General features: G+C 34.2%; 3 protein-coding genes across 6 annotated transcripts in view; 1 reads left to right on the top strand and 2 right to left on the bottom strand.

Annotated features, from left to right (window-relative positions):
• LOC139818446 (uncharacterized) overlaps positions 1 to 12,697 on the bottom strand; it is a 94,590-nt gene extending 81,893 nt beyond the window's left edge. The window contains exon 1 of one of the 2 annotated variants that reach the window (XM_071787162.1): positions 12,451 to 12,697. The gene's annotated coding sequence lies outside the window, so the exon portion shown is untranslated. The remainder of the gene's footprint in view (positions 1 to 12,450) is intronic. The other variant, XM_071787164.1, reaches the window with a different exon arrangement.
• On the top strand, positions 8,582 to 10,598 carry LOC139818356 (uncharacterized). The gene is made up of 6 exons (XM_071786965.1): positions 8,582 to 8,669; positions 8,779 to 8,936; positions 9,231 to 9,486; positions 9,812 to 9,886; positions 10,025 to 10,116; positions 10,200 to 10,598. Exons 1-6 carry the CDS (start codon positions 8,582 to 8,584, stop codon positions 10,485 to 10,487), a joined length of 957 nt encoding a protein of 318 aa, XP_071643066.1. The 3' UTR covers positions 10,488 to 10,598.
• A 3,210-nt stretch (positions 12,698 to 15,907) lies between the features above and the next one.
• Positions 15,908 to 19,197, bottom strand: LOC139817563 (THO complex subunit 1-like). 3 transcript variants are annotated; one of them, XM_071785763.1, is made up of 9 exons: positions 19,012 to 19,197; positions 18,215 to 18,907; positions 17,769 to 18,016; positions 17,605 to 17,631; positions 17,238 to 17,531; positions 17,006 to 17,155; positions 16,572 to 16,719; positions 16,250 to 16,483; positions 15,908 to 16,166 (listed from the first exon to the last, which is right to left on the bottom strand). In XM_071785763.1, the coding sequence occupies exons 1-9, from the start codon at positions 19,045 to 19,047 to the stop codon at positions 16,011 to 16,013; spliced, it is 1,986 nt and encodes a 661-aa protein (XP_071641864.1). In that variant the 5' UTR covers positions 19,048 to 19,197; the 3' UTR covers positions 15,908 to 16,010. The 3 variants fall into 3 exon arrangements, with proteins under 3 accessions (XP_071641864.1, XP_071641863.1, XP_071641865.1); XM_071785762.1 differs by having other exon boundaries at positions 16,250 to 16,486; positions 19,012 to 19,194; XM_071785764.1 differs by lacking the exon at positions 17,605 to 17,631 and having other exon boundaries at positions 16,250 to 16,486; positions 19,012 to 19,194.
• Positions 19,198 to 20,138: the final 941 nt, after the last annotated feature.

The raw sequence follows: 20,138 nt of genomic DNA, 5'->3' as shown, positions 1-20,138 counted from the left end.
AATTCAATGGCACTGCACGTGCACTTCACGCATTATCTTGCAGTTCAAGTTCAACAAGAACAATGTTATTACGATAATCGACATTGTTATTATAATATGCTAATGGTCAGCGATACCGTACGCGCTATCAGGATATTGCGAAACGGTTATTAAAGTAATACAACCGTGACCTTAGTTATATTATCTTAAAAACCGTTACAGTACAATTTCTGCAAAAATTAACATAAGCGCATGTTGCAATAGTTTCTACTAAATTACGGCAATTTTCCAAGCATGACTCATTTCTTATAAGAATAGAAGTACACAATTCAATGGCACTGCACGTGCACTTCACGCATTATCTTGCAGTTCAAGTTCAACAAGAACAATGTTATTACGATAATCGACATTGTTATTATAATATGCTAATGGTCAGCGATACCGTACGCGCTATCAGGATATTGCAAAACGGTTATTAAAGTAATACAACCGTGACCTTAGTTATATTATCTTAAAAACCGTTACAGTACAATTTCTGCAAAAATTAACATAAGCGCATGTTGCAATAGTTTCTACTAAATTACGGCAATTTTACAAGCATGACTCATTTCTTATCTATGTGCGTGGCAATTATTACTATACACATAGCTTAATATTATGCGAATATAAGAAAGCTCACATGTAAATACGCAATTGAAAGAAATTTTATTTTCATGTATACATGCATGTATATAAAAGACAACTTTAATAACATTAACAAAATAAAATGTATAATATTTCAAATTCATTATTATAAATACTTAGAAATAGTATTATTAATGCGCAAATGCAGAAAAATGTAGCGACAAATAAATAGCTCAATTTATATAATTAAACGATTTATCAGTTCCCTCGTAAATTAATTAGAAATTATTTAAAATAACTCGATTATTTTTGAATCGATTATTATCTATAATTAAGATTAGAATGATTAGATAATTAAAAAAACAAAAATATAAGTATGTACATTTTTTATCATTAATCTTTATGAACAGAACGTTAGCTTGGTGTAGATTTTGGATAAAAAAGGACTTGTAACGTATGTATATTATTTTAAATATTTTAGATTCTTTAAAATATAAAATCTATTACATATTATTACAGAAAATATATACAAAACATTATTCGTGAACAGTTAAAGAAAATAACAATAATCTCTATAACAAGGAGTAACGCAAACATGAATTAGAAGCACGGATTGTTGGGCTCCAATAATGAGCATAAAGCAATACCTATAAATACTCAATTAATTTATGTAAATTGAAAATATGTGTAAACATTGGACAAAAGTTTGCTCATTCAAAAGCCATAAAAAAATCAAATTCTAAAACTTTCAAATAACGTAGGTATATGTATAATGTACGTATGTGAAAGTATTTATTAGCAATAAAAAAGTGATTTTTATTAAGCGTTTAACAGCAATAACTTTATCGTATAATTTTTAAGAAACATTTTCAAGAAATATTTCTCTGGAAGTATTTTACTCGCAAGTTGGTCTTACTCGAAGTGAAGAAATACCATTTTGCAGAAACTTAATACTTTCAGATGCTAACAAGTTAAAAATCTTTTAACAGCAACGGAAAATATAATACTAAAAATATAAACAATTGTAGATATTTAATCTACAGAGCGCTAATGTCAGATCACGCAAGTATATTAGAAAATTTACTACCCAAGCACGCATGTCTAAAAGAAAAATTTTTAAGACGTACCTATTTTACATGTATTTAACAACCTGGATTAAATTTGTGCATGATACTGATGACTGATGGTAGCTAAATTGACAACTAATAAACTTCTCTTAATTCTATTTTCTACCTCTTTAATTAACTTGTTATTACAAGCACTGTTCCAAATGGAAGGCACGGATATGTCCATCTCAAATAAATTATCATCTTAAAATGGAGAATACAAGCGACAAACAACACGAAACACCTAATAAGTAAGGAGTAAATATAAATATAAATATAAATTAAGTAAAATAGTAGATTTTACATATATTATCAAAATAGAAAAAATATTTTAAAAAGAAGTATGTATGGAGAAAAACGTTTTATTGTATTATATGTTTGTATATAGTTATTGTCTGCTCTAGTTGGTGGTCATTAATAGCTTTATCTCATATTTATATGCAATTGTTTAATTGTAGAAAATACATTTATATCATAGAAAAACATTAAACGTTTTCACAGCTACATCTTAAGTATATGTATAAGAATTTTAATACTCGTTATTTGGTCCCGCTGAGATGAGTTATCATTAGTTGAATTATCTTTATCGTGTATGTGTGTGTGTGTGTGTGTGTGTGTGTGTGTGTGTGTGCGTGCGCGCGCGCCAAAGCACACGCATAATGGATTAAATAATTCTTATATTTAACAAATTGACTATAGTTTTGTAATCATTAAGAACATTGTTTAACATAAATAGATATCCGAGAAAAATGACAGAATCATAAAACGGTAAAAGTAAAATCCTGTATGTAATACATTGTGGACATAACAATTATGAATATGGAATGTGAAGACTGAAGAACATCTTTACGCCATGTATATCCGCATACATGTACAGATAGGCACATAGATACACAGAAAGTTAAGATAAATTATTTTTATAATATCTATACTGCAAACAATATGTGGATAAACCGCATATAAATAGCTTGAAAAAAATTAATTCTATCCTTTTTCACTCCTATCTTTTTGACATTTTAGTCCGTCACATCTAATCTGCGATAAAATAATTTTTGAGAGAACTAGAAATATACAACACAGTGGCACTGCACGTGCCAATTCACACATTTGCATGGTTGTGTTTATGTCGGGCGGTAGGTACAATTTTATCGCGGCATTTTAGGCATCATTATACGTACAAAAGATAACTATTTGCGTCGTAGAAAAATTGCGAAGTATGTGACCTTAGTTATATCGCTTTGAAAAAATTGTTGTACAATGTTGCAATATAGCTTTTGCTAAATTACGAAAATTTTCTGAACATGACTCATTTCTTATCTACGAGTCCCGGGTTTTACCCGACACACTGCGGGAGCATATTCTACAAGTAATAATAAGAAGAAAATGTTATATAAAGTTTGGCTAAAAATGCTTTATTACAAAGTTATAAACAAATATTGAAACGAAACATGAAATATAGGTAACAACAACGGTCTTCTGATCTCCAAAATCACTGAGATTTAATGCCTCTTGACTTTTACTTATAGGGATTAAGTCAACGAATTAATAATTTAATTACTGAGATGCAACAAAATTCTCAGGAAATTTGTGTTGTAATAAATTCCGTATTACATCGATGTCAAGCTGGTATTGTCGCGCAAGGACAAGGACGCTTTAATAATCACTAAATAACCGTAAACTTAATGTGACATGCAATCTATCTTCTTAACCTGTTTCCTTTTATTTTTCATTATTTTACAACTATTTATTGATTATTAAAGCCAAAGGAAAGTGTTCGGTATATTTTACAAATGTTCTGAAATTACAATTGCGCGCGCGTTTTATGGATATATCTTTTTATCTTAACGTAAAAGCGGAAGAATTTTTGGCATGCAATTTCTCGCTTCTAACATTATCAAGCAAGGATAGAAGCGGCGATTAGACAGAAGCCTTAAGCATTATAAAAAAAAATGATCTCTCGACTAAATATAATATTTGAAAAGAAATATAACGTGCTTTGTCGTTAGTAGGCGCTTTTTAAGAAACACACACGTACATATTAAATAACATTTTATTGTGATAACATGTAAATAATAATTGAATAGCATATTATTAATAACACTATACAAAATTTTTTTATTAAAATATAATAGAAATTAAATAAAATAAAAAATAAAATTCTAAAATTTTTTAATGACGTATACATACGTCATATATACCTAGTATTCACGATAACAAAAATGACTTCTTTGAAAAGTTTAACAACAGTAATTTTGCACTATAATTTTGAAACAATTTTCAAGGAACGATAAGATACAGCATTGCTTTATAAGGGAGTTCTCGATAAGTCAGACGCACTTACTTCATTTGCTTCCAGTTGATTTTACTTGAAGGCGAAGGACTTCGCAGAAACTGAGTATTTTCAAACCCTAAGTATAAATCGTACTTGCCAGACAGCAATCATGCGGGTGTTGATGTACTTATTTTTATTGTTGGCCGTCATCGGAATCGTATTCGGAAAAGCAGTATGTATACACTGATATATGATAATAGTTTAAAAATTTTTATTATTACAAATAATTTTGATTATTGCATCGTCCTATCAAGAAAAAAATAATGCCTTGAAAGTGTAGGAACATATGTATACAGAGTGAACCATTTATACTGTTAATGACAAATATCTTATATAAAGAGACTTCAATAAGTAAGCGCAACACATTTTTTCTCATTTAAGGTCTCTTGCAGTTTCAAATACGTTATATTTTCCCCACTTCTTTGGCTACAAAAATCTATTTTTTAACATAGTCTCTATTCAATTCTGGCCTCACGCTACCTAGCTATGAGAGCCTGTATAGCTTTGCGATACCACTTTGCTGATCTGCCTCTCAGCCACTTTCTTTTTAAACGCCTCTTGTAAAATATGCATTGTATGAAAAGAATTGTTTAGACAAAACTTGTTTGTAATCAAAGAGGACACAAGATGATACTATTTGTTTCATCGTGGATGAATATTACTAAATATTGATCAAACAAAGGTCAACTTCGATTTTTTAAATAGAAACATTTTTTGCATTGTATCAATGTTCTTTACTAATTAATTTAAACAACTTTTGTCGAAAACAATTTTTTATTTGCGTAATACTTTATAAGATATTCAAGAAAAACTTGGTAACTTTTTCACTATTTAGCTTACGATATCTCGATAATTGTTTATCGGAGGGAAAAGTGTGCTGTACTTTTTTACTTAATTTAGTCTTAAGAATATGCCCTGTTGCAAAAGTACCCCTTTTTTAAACACTTATATATACATCTTCTTGAAGCTTTCATGTATACACTATATACACTATACACAAGTCTTTAAAAAAGTTGGGAGGGGGCGGTAACTAAACAAAAATGCATAGGTAACTTTAATATATCGTAACTCCGTGAAAAAAAATCGTACAAATCTCATTCTTTTAATTTGCAAGGAAAAGTCCATATTTACGATGGTCTATCATGATATTTGCGAAAAAAAAATTTATATCCCATATAGAGTGCGTCAAATTATGCAACTTTTTGGAGACAAAACACGTCCTTACTTTTGAAAAGATGGTTGGAAGAGGGGAGGATAAATCCAAAATCTAGCGAATGCTCCTTAATTTACGGACTTTACTCTTTAGAATGAAAAAAAAGTTTTTCAAATACGACAATTTTTCGCGGAGATATGCTTATTTAAAGTTATGCGAAATTTTGATAGAAATTGAGTGTTGCGATAATTTTGTTGAATATGCAGATATGCATCTCATTTATAAGTACTTGATTTGAAAAATTATTAAAATTTTAACTTGCAATATTTCGCTTAATATTAAAGATATCCAAAAACTGTAAAGGATTTTTCGATTTTTCTTTAATGGCGTAGTACATCAATCACCGACTTCGTATATAGATATATTTTCCATAAACAAAAAACTTGAGAAAATTCTGAAAAAGCTGAATCTCATTATACATGTATTCTTTTTCTTACAATTAGTCGTATTGCTCAATTCCGAGCGACGTGAACCCTCTGCATATACATATCTGTCACAATATATCTATTTATACATAATTTAGTATCAAAAATAATATTCTTCTAAATATCGTTTATCACATATTAAACATTAAATTGCAATATAAAAAAATGTAACTCTAAAACAATACAAGATTCCAGACATTTGATCCGTAAAGTGAAACAGTTAAATCCGACTAATTTATTTATTAGAATTTACTATCTGTTTAACAACATTGATTAATTTTATCCATGAAACTGTCAACTAAATTGCTTATTAATAAACTTTTATTAATTTAATCTTCTCCTTTTTTTTAAATTAGATTGACGGTACAAGAGCCGCACGTAATGTTCGTCAAGACAGGGGCGTAAGTGTTAAATACAAAAATAAATTACACAAAATAAATTATATTATCAAAATACCAAAAATATACTAAAAAGAAATAAGAAAGTATATACAGGGTGTTCCGAAATTCAAAGGTAATAAGATTGCAGCATAAAAATTCGTGAAAAATTAAATAATAAAAGTGCATAATACCATTTTTTTATAAAATAGTTTTTTAAATATAAAAGTTTAAGGTACAACCAATCTTAAGTATTGGATAAAAAGTCACCTGTTCGTGTGTCGTGCAGTGGTATTAGATGTCGAACACTTCACGTCAAACAAACGTTGCCGCTGTTGGTACGCATACTGTCGCACGATCACACTTTTTAACCAATGCGAATGATTGGTAATACCTTAAACCATCTTTAAGAAACTACTTTATGAAAAAAATGGCATGCATTTTTATTACTTAATTTTTCACGAACTTTTATGCTACAATCTTATTACCCTCAAATTTCGGAACACCCATAAACGAGAATGTCTTATTATACAATTAGTTTATACCACAAAATTAAATACAAAATCCACAATCTATTTAATAAAAATTTATCTACTGTTTTTGAAGATTATACATAATTAAATCCTAAACCCATTTCTTTAACATAAATATAAAAATCAATATTGTAAAACTTTAGAAGTTCAAACAAATTTTTATAATTATAGAATTGTATCAATTGCATATAAAAAATAAGTTTAGACTAAAAACTAACAAAAACTGAACGATTTCTAAGAACTAACGAAACTGAACAAAACTGTCTAATTTATATCATACTACTTAAGGCTCCTAAACGGTCACCGCGGCCATATTGGATTCTTACTATCGAGGCGAGGAAGACACCCAATTTTGTTGTGCATGCCATTTTCAAATAAAAAGACATTTCAATAAAACATCACTATAGATCGTTTCAGAACACTTCCGAAATTGACCGAAAACTATCCTTTTCCCTGGACAATAAACAAACAGCCATAAAACGAAGCCTAAACATACGGGAAAACAGCCGTTTAACGACTGTTAACGACTATCGAAAGGAGGTGAAAACGTTCCTCCCGCATGCAAATCTTACTTTTCAATCAATTTTACGATTTTCACGAATACGTTAAACGTTAGAGCACAAAGCGAATAATAAAGAAGTAGCATGCACGACAAAATAGGTTGTCAACATGTCACAAAGGACAGAATTCTCCATTGGAGAGAGTTCTAATTTCTGCCGCGACGGTACGTCGTCGCCACCGTCAACGCAGAGTTCTCGGTTGACCATCCAGGAGCCTTAAATTACATCAAACTTATAACAGAATATGTACCAATAGAATTGAATATAAATTATTCAGTATTATTACTTTTATGTACACGAAACTTTTTGGAATGTTTGCAGTTGACTGATGGGTTAGGTCAGACCGTAAGTGACCTGCTAACTGCCGTAAGCGGTACGGTAGGAAGAAAATAAGTAAAATGTCTTTAAATAAAAAGGAAAAAAATGTTATGTAAGTTATAAATAGATCTTTGAACGTTAAACATTGCACTAAATAACCTTTAATAATAACATAATAATTTCTAAAGTTTGTATACAGATAAATTAATAATTTTACAGGTGGGACAACTTCTATTGTTGACACATAATAATGCACTGTTATTAAACATTCTACCTATGAAAAAATGCACCTACTACCATCTTTACTACTATTACATAATTCTTAAATGCACTGTTTCTTTCTAAACATGCTAAATATTAAAATGTTGCATGTATTTTGCACCTGAAATAAATATATAATATATCAAGAAATTAAATTTTACTGTAAAATTATTTCATAAATTCCACAAATTGTTTGTAAATTATAGAAAAATATTATAAAGTACGTAATTAATAAAAATATCGCAAAATATTGTACAATTGTCGCATTATTAAAAAATTAAAAATTAGTGTGCACAGTTATCGCATATTTTTATAAATTCTGTTCATAAATTAGCGAGATCAAGAGACATCACGGTAGTGTCTCGCGCCAAGTATACGTGCAGCGAGATAGACTGTGTATAATCTTTACGCGAACTTTACGAGAGTTACGAGTACCTGATGAGATCATCGGATCTCAATAACGACTAAACCGTTCTAAGTAGGCTCATAGGCTCAATGGATAACTTGAACAGTTCACCGTAGAAGGGAGATTTCGTGGTCCCGCTAATCGCCGTCTCCAACTCGCATCTCGAGCGAGAATCGAGCATCTCCACGATCAGATGCACAAAGAGGTCGCAATTGTTACGTACGGAAATTTTCTATTAAAATTTTGACGACGAGCATTGGAATTTTCGAACGTTTTAGACGACGCACGGAATCCCGAGCGAACGTTCAGGTCAACGCGAATGTTTGTTTTATCCTTCGGTTATCGGACGGCCGTTGGAAGGCTGGGGGCCAGATGGGGCCCAAAACTACGCTTCTAGAAGATTCTAGAAGCTTCTAGAAAACCTCCCCACTTTAAGACGCATAGGAAATGGCGGGAATCTCGCGCGGGAGATTCTGGTCATTTTCGGGTATAAATAGGGCGGAAAACGCCGCAAACGCCTGTCAGGCGAGAGATCGTAGAGATCTAGTCAATGCAATAAAAAGAAATCTCTCTCTGATGGAAATTCCATAAAAATACAAAGTACAACGATAAAAATCGCTCAAGATATCCATCATTTTTCTAAGGGCATAATACAACATTGATAACGACAAGGATAGATTATTTCTCGAGAAAGAGCGATCACAGTCGAGCAACAGGAAATTCCGATATCGCCTTCCCACGACCAAAAAGATGTCTCTCGCGCCTAGCACATAAACCGTCTCTGCTGAACATCCGTGAAGAAGTACGCAACGAAGAAACGTCGACAGAAAGCCGACGTGATGCGCCTAAGCGATCGCTGAATCTCATTCTTCGATGTTTCCGATAAATCAACCGCTCCTGTTCTTGGCAATACTTTACTACTTATTGACTGCCTACAAATCTGTCTGCCTGTCTACCGAAGCGATGCGATGCAGCGAAAAAAAAAAAAATCGATAATCGCAGTCTTCTCATTACATTGACGTACGTACTTCTGCGGGAAAACATTATCTGCAAAAACACTGTGACGATCTATTCACGCGTTAAATACGTTTTTTAGATCAAAGGCGACAAAGGAGACGACGGTTTCCCTGGAATTCCTGGGCAGCCGGGAAGAGAAGGTCAGAGAGGACCTCCAGGAGCTCCCGGAGCTCCTGGACCAGCGCCTCAAGGATCATATGTAAGAGTTCCGGGACCTCCAAGCCCTCCCGGGCCCCCTGGTCCGCCCGGCTTGTCTTTAATCGGACAAAAAGGAGAACCCGGGATCGGTAGAAGTCACGTTTTCGGAGAGAGAGATTATTATCCCCCCAGACAAGGTAAAGACATTAAGATATTAGAGAAGATGTTGGCAGTTATTATAACATTTATAACTTGATAGCATTTGATTAACCGTACTTCGATAACAAAATTAAAATTATAAATTATAAATTTTTAGATTAAATATAAATTATGTTTATAATTATGAGTAACATATCCGATGTCATTATATTAATGTAACGTTTAATAATATTACAAATTAACAATTTCATTAATAATATTTTGTAAAATTATTCTAAGTCTGCGATAAATATCTGTTTTATCGAACACCTATCAAATATTTATAATATAATTAAATTAAATTTTACACTCGCATACCGCAAGGAGCCAGAAGTAGTCTGGACGAATTGAAAGCTCTACGTGAACTCAAGCAACTGAAAGAACTACAAGAGCAATTAGGTAATATCTGCAGTATGATACTAAAATTAATATGCACCAGAACCAACGCTCTTTCGATGATTATAAAATATTTTCCACTAATTGCACATTAACATCAGTATCTTTATATTCTTAAATAATTTCAAAAATTTTTTCAAGGTGTTGCTGCCGCTACAAGGGGACCTTTAGAAAGTACAACGAAAATTGTGCCAGGAGCTGTTACGTTCCAAAACACAGAAGCCATGACAAAAGTAAGATTCCCCAAATTAGCAATTAATAATAATTGCTTTTTTTGCGCAAATCTACTTTTAATATTCTTGTTTTACGTTTACAGATGTCTAGTGTAAGTCCAGTCGGGACGCTGGCTTATATAATAAACGAACAAGCTTTACTAGTCAGAGTTAACAATGGGTGGCAATACATTGCAGTCAGTATCAAATTGTATTATTATTATAAGTTCGTAGAATGCTATAATTGTGTTAACACCGAATTTCTCTTATACTGTTTTTCAGCTCGGCTCACTTTTACCTATCACAACGCCAGCACCACCAACGACATCTCCACCGCCAGCAAACCCTCCTTTCGAAGCATTTTTATTATTTTATATTTAGTATTTTTGTAACGTAACTTATATTGAAAGACTCATATTTTTCAAGATACAATATACATATATATTGTTTCAATTATGACGTTTCTTGAAAAAGATTATAATAAATGGACATAGAGTAATTTAGATTTCAGATGTGTTTTTATAGACTTATTTGATATGAAATAGAAAACTATAAATTTTTTCTTTGTCTAACATCTTTTCTGAAAGGAATTTAATTTTGATTTTTCTGGATTACTATGGTTTGAAATTCGGATTCTCAATTATTTGCATAAATCCTCCTTGTTTCTAATGATGCAATGCAAAATAGCATGCAAATCCTCAAGTGATTAAAACCTAGGTAGTTACGTTCGACACTACAAATGCCGAAATATTGTAAGTGCGCTGCGAATGTGGGCTGTACCGTTTAGGGAAGTAATTACTTAACACTGCCTGCCCTAAATAAACCTAAATGAAGTTCGTATCCGCGATCAAGTTGCATTTACATTTTAGCTGATACATATTGAGTGTGTATGTTAGACGTAAGAAGCACATCGATTAAGGAGTTTCAGACGACGAGTTACTCGACTCATTGTCGAAGATTTATGCTCCGTGTATCTCATGATGAGTCATCAAGAAAAAAATTACCTGTACCTTAAATCGTACATCGATCGCTTTAAGAATAGTCAACGATCGGTTCTTCTAAATGTTTGAAAAATTGTTATTGGGATTTTCGCAGAAATTCTCGAGAATTGAAAGAAACAAGAAATTAATATATTAACAAAAAAATGAAAAATTAATAAAGCGTATACTTTATTATGTTAAGATTCTTTTCTGTACTTGTGTTGACTTTTTTTATTAACTTTATTTTTAAGTAACGACTTTTAATATTATCGCGTATAAAGTAGCCTTGATATATATCTTTAATTTCTGTACTTAACACGACACAATTAATTTAATATGTATGATATGCAATACTGTCAGGCCTAAATGAACACACGTGAATGAGTAACGTTTACCAAAGTTCTGCCACAAAATACATATGTATAATAATTTATACATTTCTTGCCTGTTATTTTCTGTCAGCTTACTCCGTAGAATTTATGTTTCTGGTCTTTGGATTACACCGAGCATAAATCAGATCTAAGTCAATGTCTATAACTCGAAGATATACCGTTAACATTAATATAATTTATTACAATTACATAGAGATTATTCATGAGACCGTCATATGTATATTTAGGTTGTCAGCAAGCTTGTTGGCGAATACTTCCTACGTACATACGTAAACTTTTTTAAGTATCGTCAGTAGTAATTCGTGACATATCCGTGACAAGAACATACAATCGATTATCCTTCGATATAGTTTGCACCGAAAATGTTTTGTTTCCAAATTTTATATTATTTGTACACTTTATTATTGTCTTTTTAAATAAAAGATGAAAAGAAATATTCTCGAGTTCTAACTCTTTCCTTCGCTTTCATTATATATAGTATATAAAATGTATATATGTATACATTTTTATCAAAGTATTTTATATAATATAATATTTATTATATTATATACGTCTTCAAATCAAAATAGAGATAATAAACTTTAATATCCGGCAAGAATATAAAGAAAAAGTGAATATTTTATTAAATTTGATAAAAAGTATGATTTATAAATTCATATCTTATATTCAATTTAGTTCTAAATTACAAACATGAGCAATATTCGTCGATTCAATCATTTCAGGGAGAATTTATCGTTTTGTTAATATATTTACAGTTTCATATAGAAAGCCATATAAATATCTTTTCAATTTGTGTTATATCTATATATCGATATGTGTAGAATAAAATGTTAGTTCAAACGTTACGTAATATGGGAAAAAATTTAGTTTTAATAATCTGTTGTGTTTAAAAAAAAATAGATATTTCTTGACTTTCAAATATCTTGCATTGATAATGCGTGTAAATATATAAGTATCTCCTAAAAACAAGAAAAATTTCTTACCTTGAATCCTCGCAGTGATCATTATAGAAGCTGTTGATTGCGCCAATCCTCAAGGACTTCTAAGCCGTTGCAAATGCGTAGCTCGTGCAAGTTCGTAATTGAGCAACTAATTACGTCACGGTATTCCATCTCCGCGCGCGATTAAGATGGATTCGATCGATATTGTCCAGATTATATCACGGATCGACACACGACGATTTCACGCACTCGCACACAGTCGCACTTATTAATTCCGTTAACTTACATGCGAACCGATCTATATTTTTTAATCCGTTTATTCTGTTTGAGAGAAATCGTGACACCAGCGGATTTTCTGTTAGATGCAGTATAGACGCATAAATTGCTCTTATATATAAGAATCTCAAAGCACGAAAGTATGTTATCAATGGCATTTACTGTTATAAAATGACACGTGCTTGATATTTTTTTCATTACCGATTCTAAACGCTTATTTTAAATTAAAATAATACTTTTTCCAATAACATAAAAATGTACATCTCATCTAACATTAATTCGTAATATTAAATTATTATTATAAATATTACGCGATATCATGAACTGTTAATTGTATCTAATACTAATATGTAAAAATTAATGCAGAAAAGACTTTTCAATTAACTCATGCATGTAATTTAATAAAAGCAGTTGCGGCATTAATTATAGCGATATCTTTTAATGTACAAAAAAATTAGAAGCAGTGATGATCGTGGCTAGTAAGGAAATGATCGCAATCACGCTACCAATTAATATCCCGTATTTTAATTAATTTATGCACACAATTCTACAAATATAACAGTTGCAATATTAACTGTACATCGATTTTGCGTTACTAATCTACAAAAAAAATACGCACAGTGATCGCGTCTAATCAGAAAATGATCGCCATTACTGCTGATTACTATCCCATATTTTTAAAATTTAATCGATACACGTAATTCGGTAAATATAACGATCGTGATATTAACACCACATCGATTTCACCTTTCCGATCCACAAAAAAACCTACAAGCAGTAATCGCGGCTAATTAGAACACGTCATCGCGATTACTCCTTATTACTAATCACTATCCATTTCAATTAACTCATACACTGTAATCTGTGAGAAATGCAAAGCTACAAATAATGCTACGATCGCACGGAGTTCATTTCATGGGAATTCTCGTACGTTCACACGTTGATAAAGTCACGTCGATAAAGTAGTTCTCATTACTCCGACCGTGCTAGCGAGTCGCGACGAGGCGGTCGCGGAGTTCACTTGACGGAACTGTCGCGTATTCACTCTATTCACTTGCTATCGATACGATATACCGTTTATCTGATAACAATCCTCTTTCATCTGACGGATTTTCGGTTACGCACGGTAAACGCGAGTGACACGACGGTCCGAGTCACGAACATACCACATCTAACGGAAAGACAGCCTAGCCCTCGATTCTCTCGGCAAGACGGTACGGGTCATTTTCGCGTGTCTATGGTATCGGAATTTGTACTCACCGGAGCCGGGAGCAATTTGGAGCCACGGCGCATAGTGCCGGCAGGCGACTGTTACGAGCGGCGAAAGGCGAAACGACGTCAATCGCGAAGACACACGGTAATTGATACGCTCACACGATCGCCCGTCACTTCCAACGGCACTCCCGACCAAAATTCGCACCCGTTACTCACTTTCGACAGGCAAAATCCGCGATTAATCCGCGGAGCAACGTGCTCCGTACGTTCCGAACCGGTCGCGCTACCGAGAGTGTCATGGCGGCGTTGGCGGCTGGCCGCTGCGCGGTGCGCGCTGGCGACTGGTCGTGCGCGCGCCGCCTATACGATGCTGAGACAATTTGAAAAACGAATTATTCAAATCTGTAACTTTTTGGCACTTCTCGGAGAGCCACGATGATTAGCGATATTTTATTTGACACTTTTATGAAGATTCATGAGATTTTATATGTACAAAATATGCGAAAACGGCGAATAGATTTCTAGTTCAAATTTCGAAGTGGCGATTCATCGCGTCGTAAAATAAGAGGTGAACTACTGCCATGGTCAAAAGAATAGTGCGATACTACGTATAGCATCATAACGTTTATAGATAAATTTTAAATTATTTTTGTGAAAAAAGAGTTATACGTACCTCCGTTTTTATATCTATATTGCGTTATAAATTTACGGTGGAACGCAAAGTCCTGAAAAAAAAATGTGCCAAAATTTGAAAACTCGTATATTGCCCCGAAAAGTAAAAATCCCAAAATTTAAAAAACGTGACAATTACTACGTTTGCGCGAGCGTTAAGGCCATTGCACGTAACAAAGTTTTAGTCATAATCGTAAGGCCGTAAGAAAATAGACCAATCACACTCGATTATTCTTCGAGATCGAGGAGAATAATCGACTGTGATTGGTCTATTTTCTTACGGTCTTTCGATTATGACTAAAACTTTGTTACGTGCACAATGGCCTTTACTTCTATAGTAACTTACGATAATTCACTCGTTTACGCGGAGTAAATTATCGCGATGTAACAAAAACTGCAATTTACACAGTCGATCTCATATACAAGCTCAGTCTGTTTGCGAATAAGGCTGCAATCTGTCTTTCCCTTTCTTAATTACAATCTAATTTCTTCGGGGCCGTTAGAAGTGTCTTAAATTTGACACTCCTTATTGTACGGCCAATATATTAGCACTAAGGTTCAACATACGGTATCGTTATAAAATTAACAGAATCTCGACGCACTTGTGTGTCTGCACTCGCATCAACCGAATTATTCACTTTTTTTAGCTCGCCCAGTTTGAATAGGTATGGCACGGTACGGATCCAGTGGAGAAAATGGGCAGTTTAATTTTCTTCACAATTTACACTTAATTACAACTCTCACAATTTTACAATTTTATTCTTTTGACGCATCTAATAACATGTAAGTTTTTACGATTTACCTCCGACATGTTTCCCGCTTTTACATTCGACATATTCATATTGACATATTTGTTTCCAGCGTGGCGTTCGCACGATGTAGCTTGGACACGTCTGGCGACGCGACGCATGATGTATTGTTGCGTATTTAATTATAAGTATAATGGGCGCGTTCAGCAGACACAACTGTTGCACAACTGTTGAGTTCGTCTTATCATCACACTGCGTTGATTGGTTGGTTCTAAAAGTAAGAGCCAATCACGTTCGATTGCTACTGAGTGACTTGGTCTGCTGAACGCGACCAATATTTCACTTGAGAAGGACCAAATTGTGGTCGAAACGTTGTAAGTTAAAATAAATTGAAAATAGTTAGAAGTTTAATATGATTTCCTTGGCTCGTATTCTCAGCTCATCTTTATCATAAATGCGCGCACTTAGCACATATAAATTTACGTTAAATATACTATAGAATCTCAAAAATAAATCCACGCATTTATTTCGATAAAAGTGAGCTAAGAATACGAGCCCTTGTCTCTATTAAATTTAAAACGCATGTACATGATGAAAAGATTGAAAATTTTATTACAAATGATAAAATATAGTACAGTTTTGTATGTGCTTCATTGATAAATTATTTTTATTCACTAAATTAAAGAGTACTTAAGATTTTAGCACCGCCAATGCCTCTGTGTATTTTAAACCTTCCAAAATATAAGCTAAATTCTCGACTGATGCATCTTCATCCTCTTCTGCCCATATCTCAAGCATAGTCTTACATTGTTCATACGGCGTTGTTTTGCTTTGGAAAAAAGCAATCTAAAATGCATATCATATATTAAAATCCCATAATTATGAATAGTATTAGTGTTATAATAAGAAAAGCTTGATAATTTATATACCTCGTCATTTGTATAACCAAATTTCGTCGCCAATTTTTTCCAATCGTTTTTCAGGCTCTCTGATAATTTTGCCACCATTTCCGGTGTGACTTTATTCAACTTTCTTGCTTTCACGTCGGCGGTTTCGGCATCGACCTGTTCGCTTTCCTGTTTTAAAACGTCTTCGTTAAATTCTTGATCGGTAGATTCCGACGGCGGTGTTTCCTCGGTTTCCAATTTCACATCGGACTGAGTCTGCTGTGAGACACAGTAAAAAAAAATTAAGAAATGTACAAAGATTAAGCATATTCACACAGAAAGATAATGAACATTAGATACTCACTGGACGATCCTTGGCAATTTTCTTAATCATTGTCTCAAGATACTCAGGCAATTTATTTATAGGATAATTGCCATGAACAAAGAAGTGCGGGCTTCGTCTCGCTAACAGTCTTAACGCTCTCCAACCAAAGTTACCGTCGTTCACCTTCCTGTAAGTACAAGATTATCGCATTATTATTAATAACTATATAATGAGGAATAATGTGCGTTTTTTTATAAGAGAGCAGACGATATAATCGGCCGATCCCGATCTTTATCGCATGTATTATTTCGGTTTATAAGGGGGTTGATTGGGAAATTGAAGGTTGTGAATAAAGGAGAAGGAGAATGAGATGGTTACATAATTTATGAGATGAATTACAATCCGTTTTCCAGAAACAATAGACTAATACATTAATAATCACAACGAAAGATTTCACAAACAATAACGCTTACTTATACTTATCATCGACCATCGCAGCAGGATCCAATTCCATAATAGCGTCTTCAAAATACGTTTCTAAGGATGGAAGAAAATCTCTATCTTTAGATTTGCATGCTTCGAGATTATTTGGACATAGATTCCATAATTTAGTGAGTTCTGGGCTATTAAAAAATAATAAAATTTAATTATTCAATCTTATACGTAAATATTAATTTATTTCTTTCATTTGTAAAAGATATTTACTTTCCCATATGATATTTTCCAACCGCTTGCGCGTCCCTAATTACATCACCGATACGTCGTCTCGATCTCCTCGGTTTTCGTGGCTCCTCGTCAGTAACATCCGATGTCGGTCGTTTAAACGGCGGGCAACCCTCATTTTTCCATGCATTCCAATGCTCCTCGCGTTTCAAGATGTTCTTCACGGTCTCCGCAAACGTGGGGCCATCGGGCGGTGTTTCGGTCAGTAGAGTATAAACTTGGTCAGTAGTGGTCTTCACCCATTCCACTTGATCCGGCTTCAGTTCGTGTGTCTCACTTAAAAGTAACAAACATCATAGTGATTCGATAACATACACATCACAAGACATTTAATTTAAGGAAAGCAGACCTTGTCTCATAGCCACTGGCAAGGAAGCTTTGAAAAACAAACATTTTTATAACTATTCACAGGCGTTTCACTAATTGCCGAATAATTTATTAATTCAAAGGTATGAGGCTTGTGAATTCACTGTAAAATATTCATCGTATTGCATTAATATGGAGAATACTTACGCCTTGAATTTTACAGTGCTATTCAGATACTGGAAAAGAATGAGAAATTGCAGCAATACATATCGCCTGAAATTGGAATCTGACAGCTGCAACTCCAATAATTTTTGATTGGTCAAATATTTTGCAAAATAGTGCGTTTCTTTGTAAGGGCCTTCCATAGAAGTATCCATCTTGATGCATGTTGTAGGGTAACTACGTTGCTCCTCCAATTTAAAGGAAGCAAATGCTGACAGTACATTAGACGCATGCTACAAAAAGATTTTTTTTAGTAAATCTGTAAAATAAATTAATATTATTAGGTCTGTTTGTTTTTGCTGCACTTCTGAACTGCAACATAGTACAAGTTAGAATGAAACAAATATATTTTCTTTCATTCTAACTTATTGCACTAGTAGAAGTACAGCGAAAACAAACAGGCTTATGATTTAAAGAAAATTAAAACTCACAGCTGAAAACACCTTCCAGTGCATTTTATTATAACACTGATTCGGATTTCTGAAGAAGTCTTGTAGAGCCCAAAACTTTCTGTACAAATTATAATCAATTGGTATCTTGTTTTCTGACTTGTCGTCGTCCTTCGTTATCTGCTCCAAGTTGTCTTCTTCTGCTTTTTCCAAGCCAAATTCCGTGTGATTTTCCAGGTTGAATTCGCTAACGATATTCAAGCCGGATCTCTCGGAGAAAGGAAAGAACTTTGCGAGAAACAGTAGAATTCTGCCACAAAATACCGTTTGTTGCGAACGCGACAATCTTCTCAGTAAGTCATTGCACATTCTCAATAAGTTATTCTTGCAGGCAGTAAAAAACAGATCTTCCTTCCACACGGTGACGTTGTTCTCCACGAAGGTAAACAACTGTTCGCATCTGTCCAGCGTCATCGAGTCGAAGATATCGCCCAGTAGCATCACTGGCATACTCGCCGTCGCGAGATCCTTCCTGCATAGCTCTATACAGAACGTGATGTACAATTCGAGGGAGCGCACGTTACCCGAAGCGTTTTCCGTCAGTACGGCCAGCAACGAGTCACGCAGCGCCTGATCGATCGCCACTTTTCTGTCGCTGTCATTCGCACAACGTTCGACGCACTTCTTTTGAAACAACGAGACGTCCGACAGCTTGAAATGCTGCTGCAGATAATCCTAAAGGAGAAATAAGATCCCTTGTAAATGCACGTCCAAGCAAGAATTATTCATGAATAAAGTTAATCAAGTTAATGCTTATTTACTCCAAACGTTATACTTACGCTATAGTCCTTCCTCAACACTTCGAACATCGCCATGATTTTCTATAGCCGTGTTATCACAGGTTTCTCTTATTTTTATTGAAAATTATTTTCGGCTATCCGGTTTAGGCATTTTCGTCTTTCTTGACAGCAGAGAGGTTAAGTTACGAATCCCAGGCACGATTCTTGTGCCACAGTTGGTACTACTGGGAGCCTCCGCCATATTGATGACGTATGACCTTCTCCTTCCATTTTCAGAAGGTGGCTGACCTGACACGGAACGGATCACGGATCGGCTCCGGAACGAGTGGCGTCGCGGCGCTCATTTAATTGGTATGTACGTATGTACAACAGATATTAACTTGCGTGCATTACATTAACTACAGCATCTATCGCGTAGGATAGATTTAAAGCTCGGGTGTAGATATTTCTCGAAAATACATATTCCGCGATACTTGTACGACCGAAGACGCGTCGCGCGAGCAATCGCGAAAGTGACGTTCGTATTTCTCAATATCGCGAATATCGCGGATAGCTGTTAAAAACATTAATACGCCTATTTGCTAGAATACAAAATAACGATCATATTAATAGACGGTCTTATAGTATTTGATTTTTGAAGTTCGGAAAATTCATGATCGCAAAGTTGAGAGCGAGACCGCGTAGCGACGCCGCGCGCCGCGCCGTGGCCGTGGCGCTTTCAGCGCACAAAGTTGCCCGCGCGGGAACGAAGCCTCCGCCATATTGATGACGTATGACCTTCTCCTTCCATTTCCAGAAGGCGGCTGACACGGAACGGATCGGCTCTGGACCGAGTGGCGTCGCGGCTCATTTAATTGGTACGTACAACAGATATTAACCTTGCGTGCGTTACATTAACTACAGCATCTATCGCGTAGTATCGATTTAGAGCTCGGGTATTGATATTTCTTGAAAATACGTATTCCGCGGTACTTGTACGACCGAAGGCGCGTCGCGCGAGCAATCGCGAAAGTGACGGTCGCATTTTCGAGTGTCGCGAATATCGCGGATAAAATATTAATACGCTAGATTCGTTAGAAAACATGCAAAATAACAATCGTAATAATAGGCGAGTTTATAATATATGATTTTCGAAGTTCAGAAAGTTCGTGAGCGCGAAGTTGAGA

The sequence above is a fragment of the Temnothorax longispinosus genome, chromosome 8, assembly GCF_030848805.1.
Source record: "Temnothorax longispinosus isolate EJ_2023e chromosome 8, Tlon_JGU_v1, whole genome shotgun sequence".
In the NCBI taxonomy this organism is placed as follows: Eukaryota; Metazoa; Arthropoda; class Insecta; order Hymenoptera; family Formicidae; genus Temnothorax; species Temnothorax longispinosus.
This window is presented reverse-complemented; position numbering and strand designations above follow the sequence as displayed.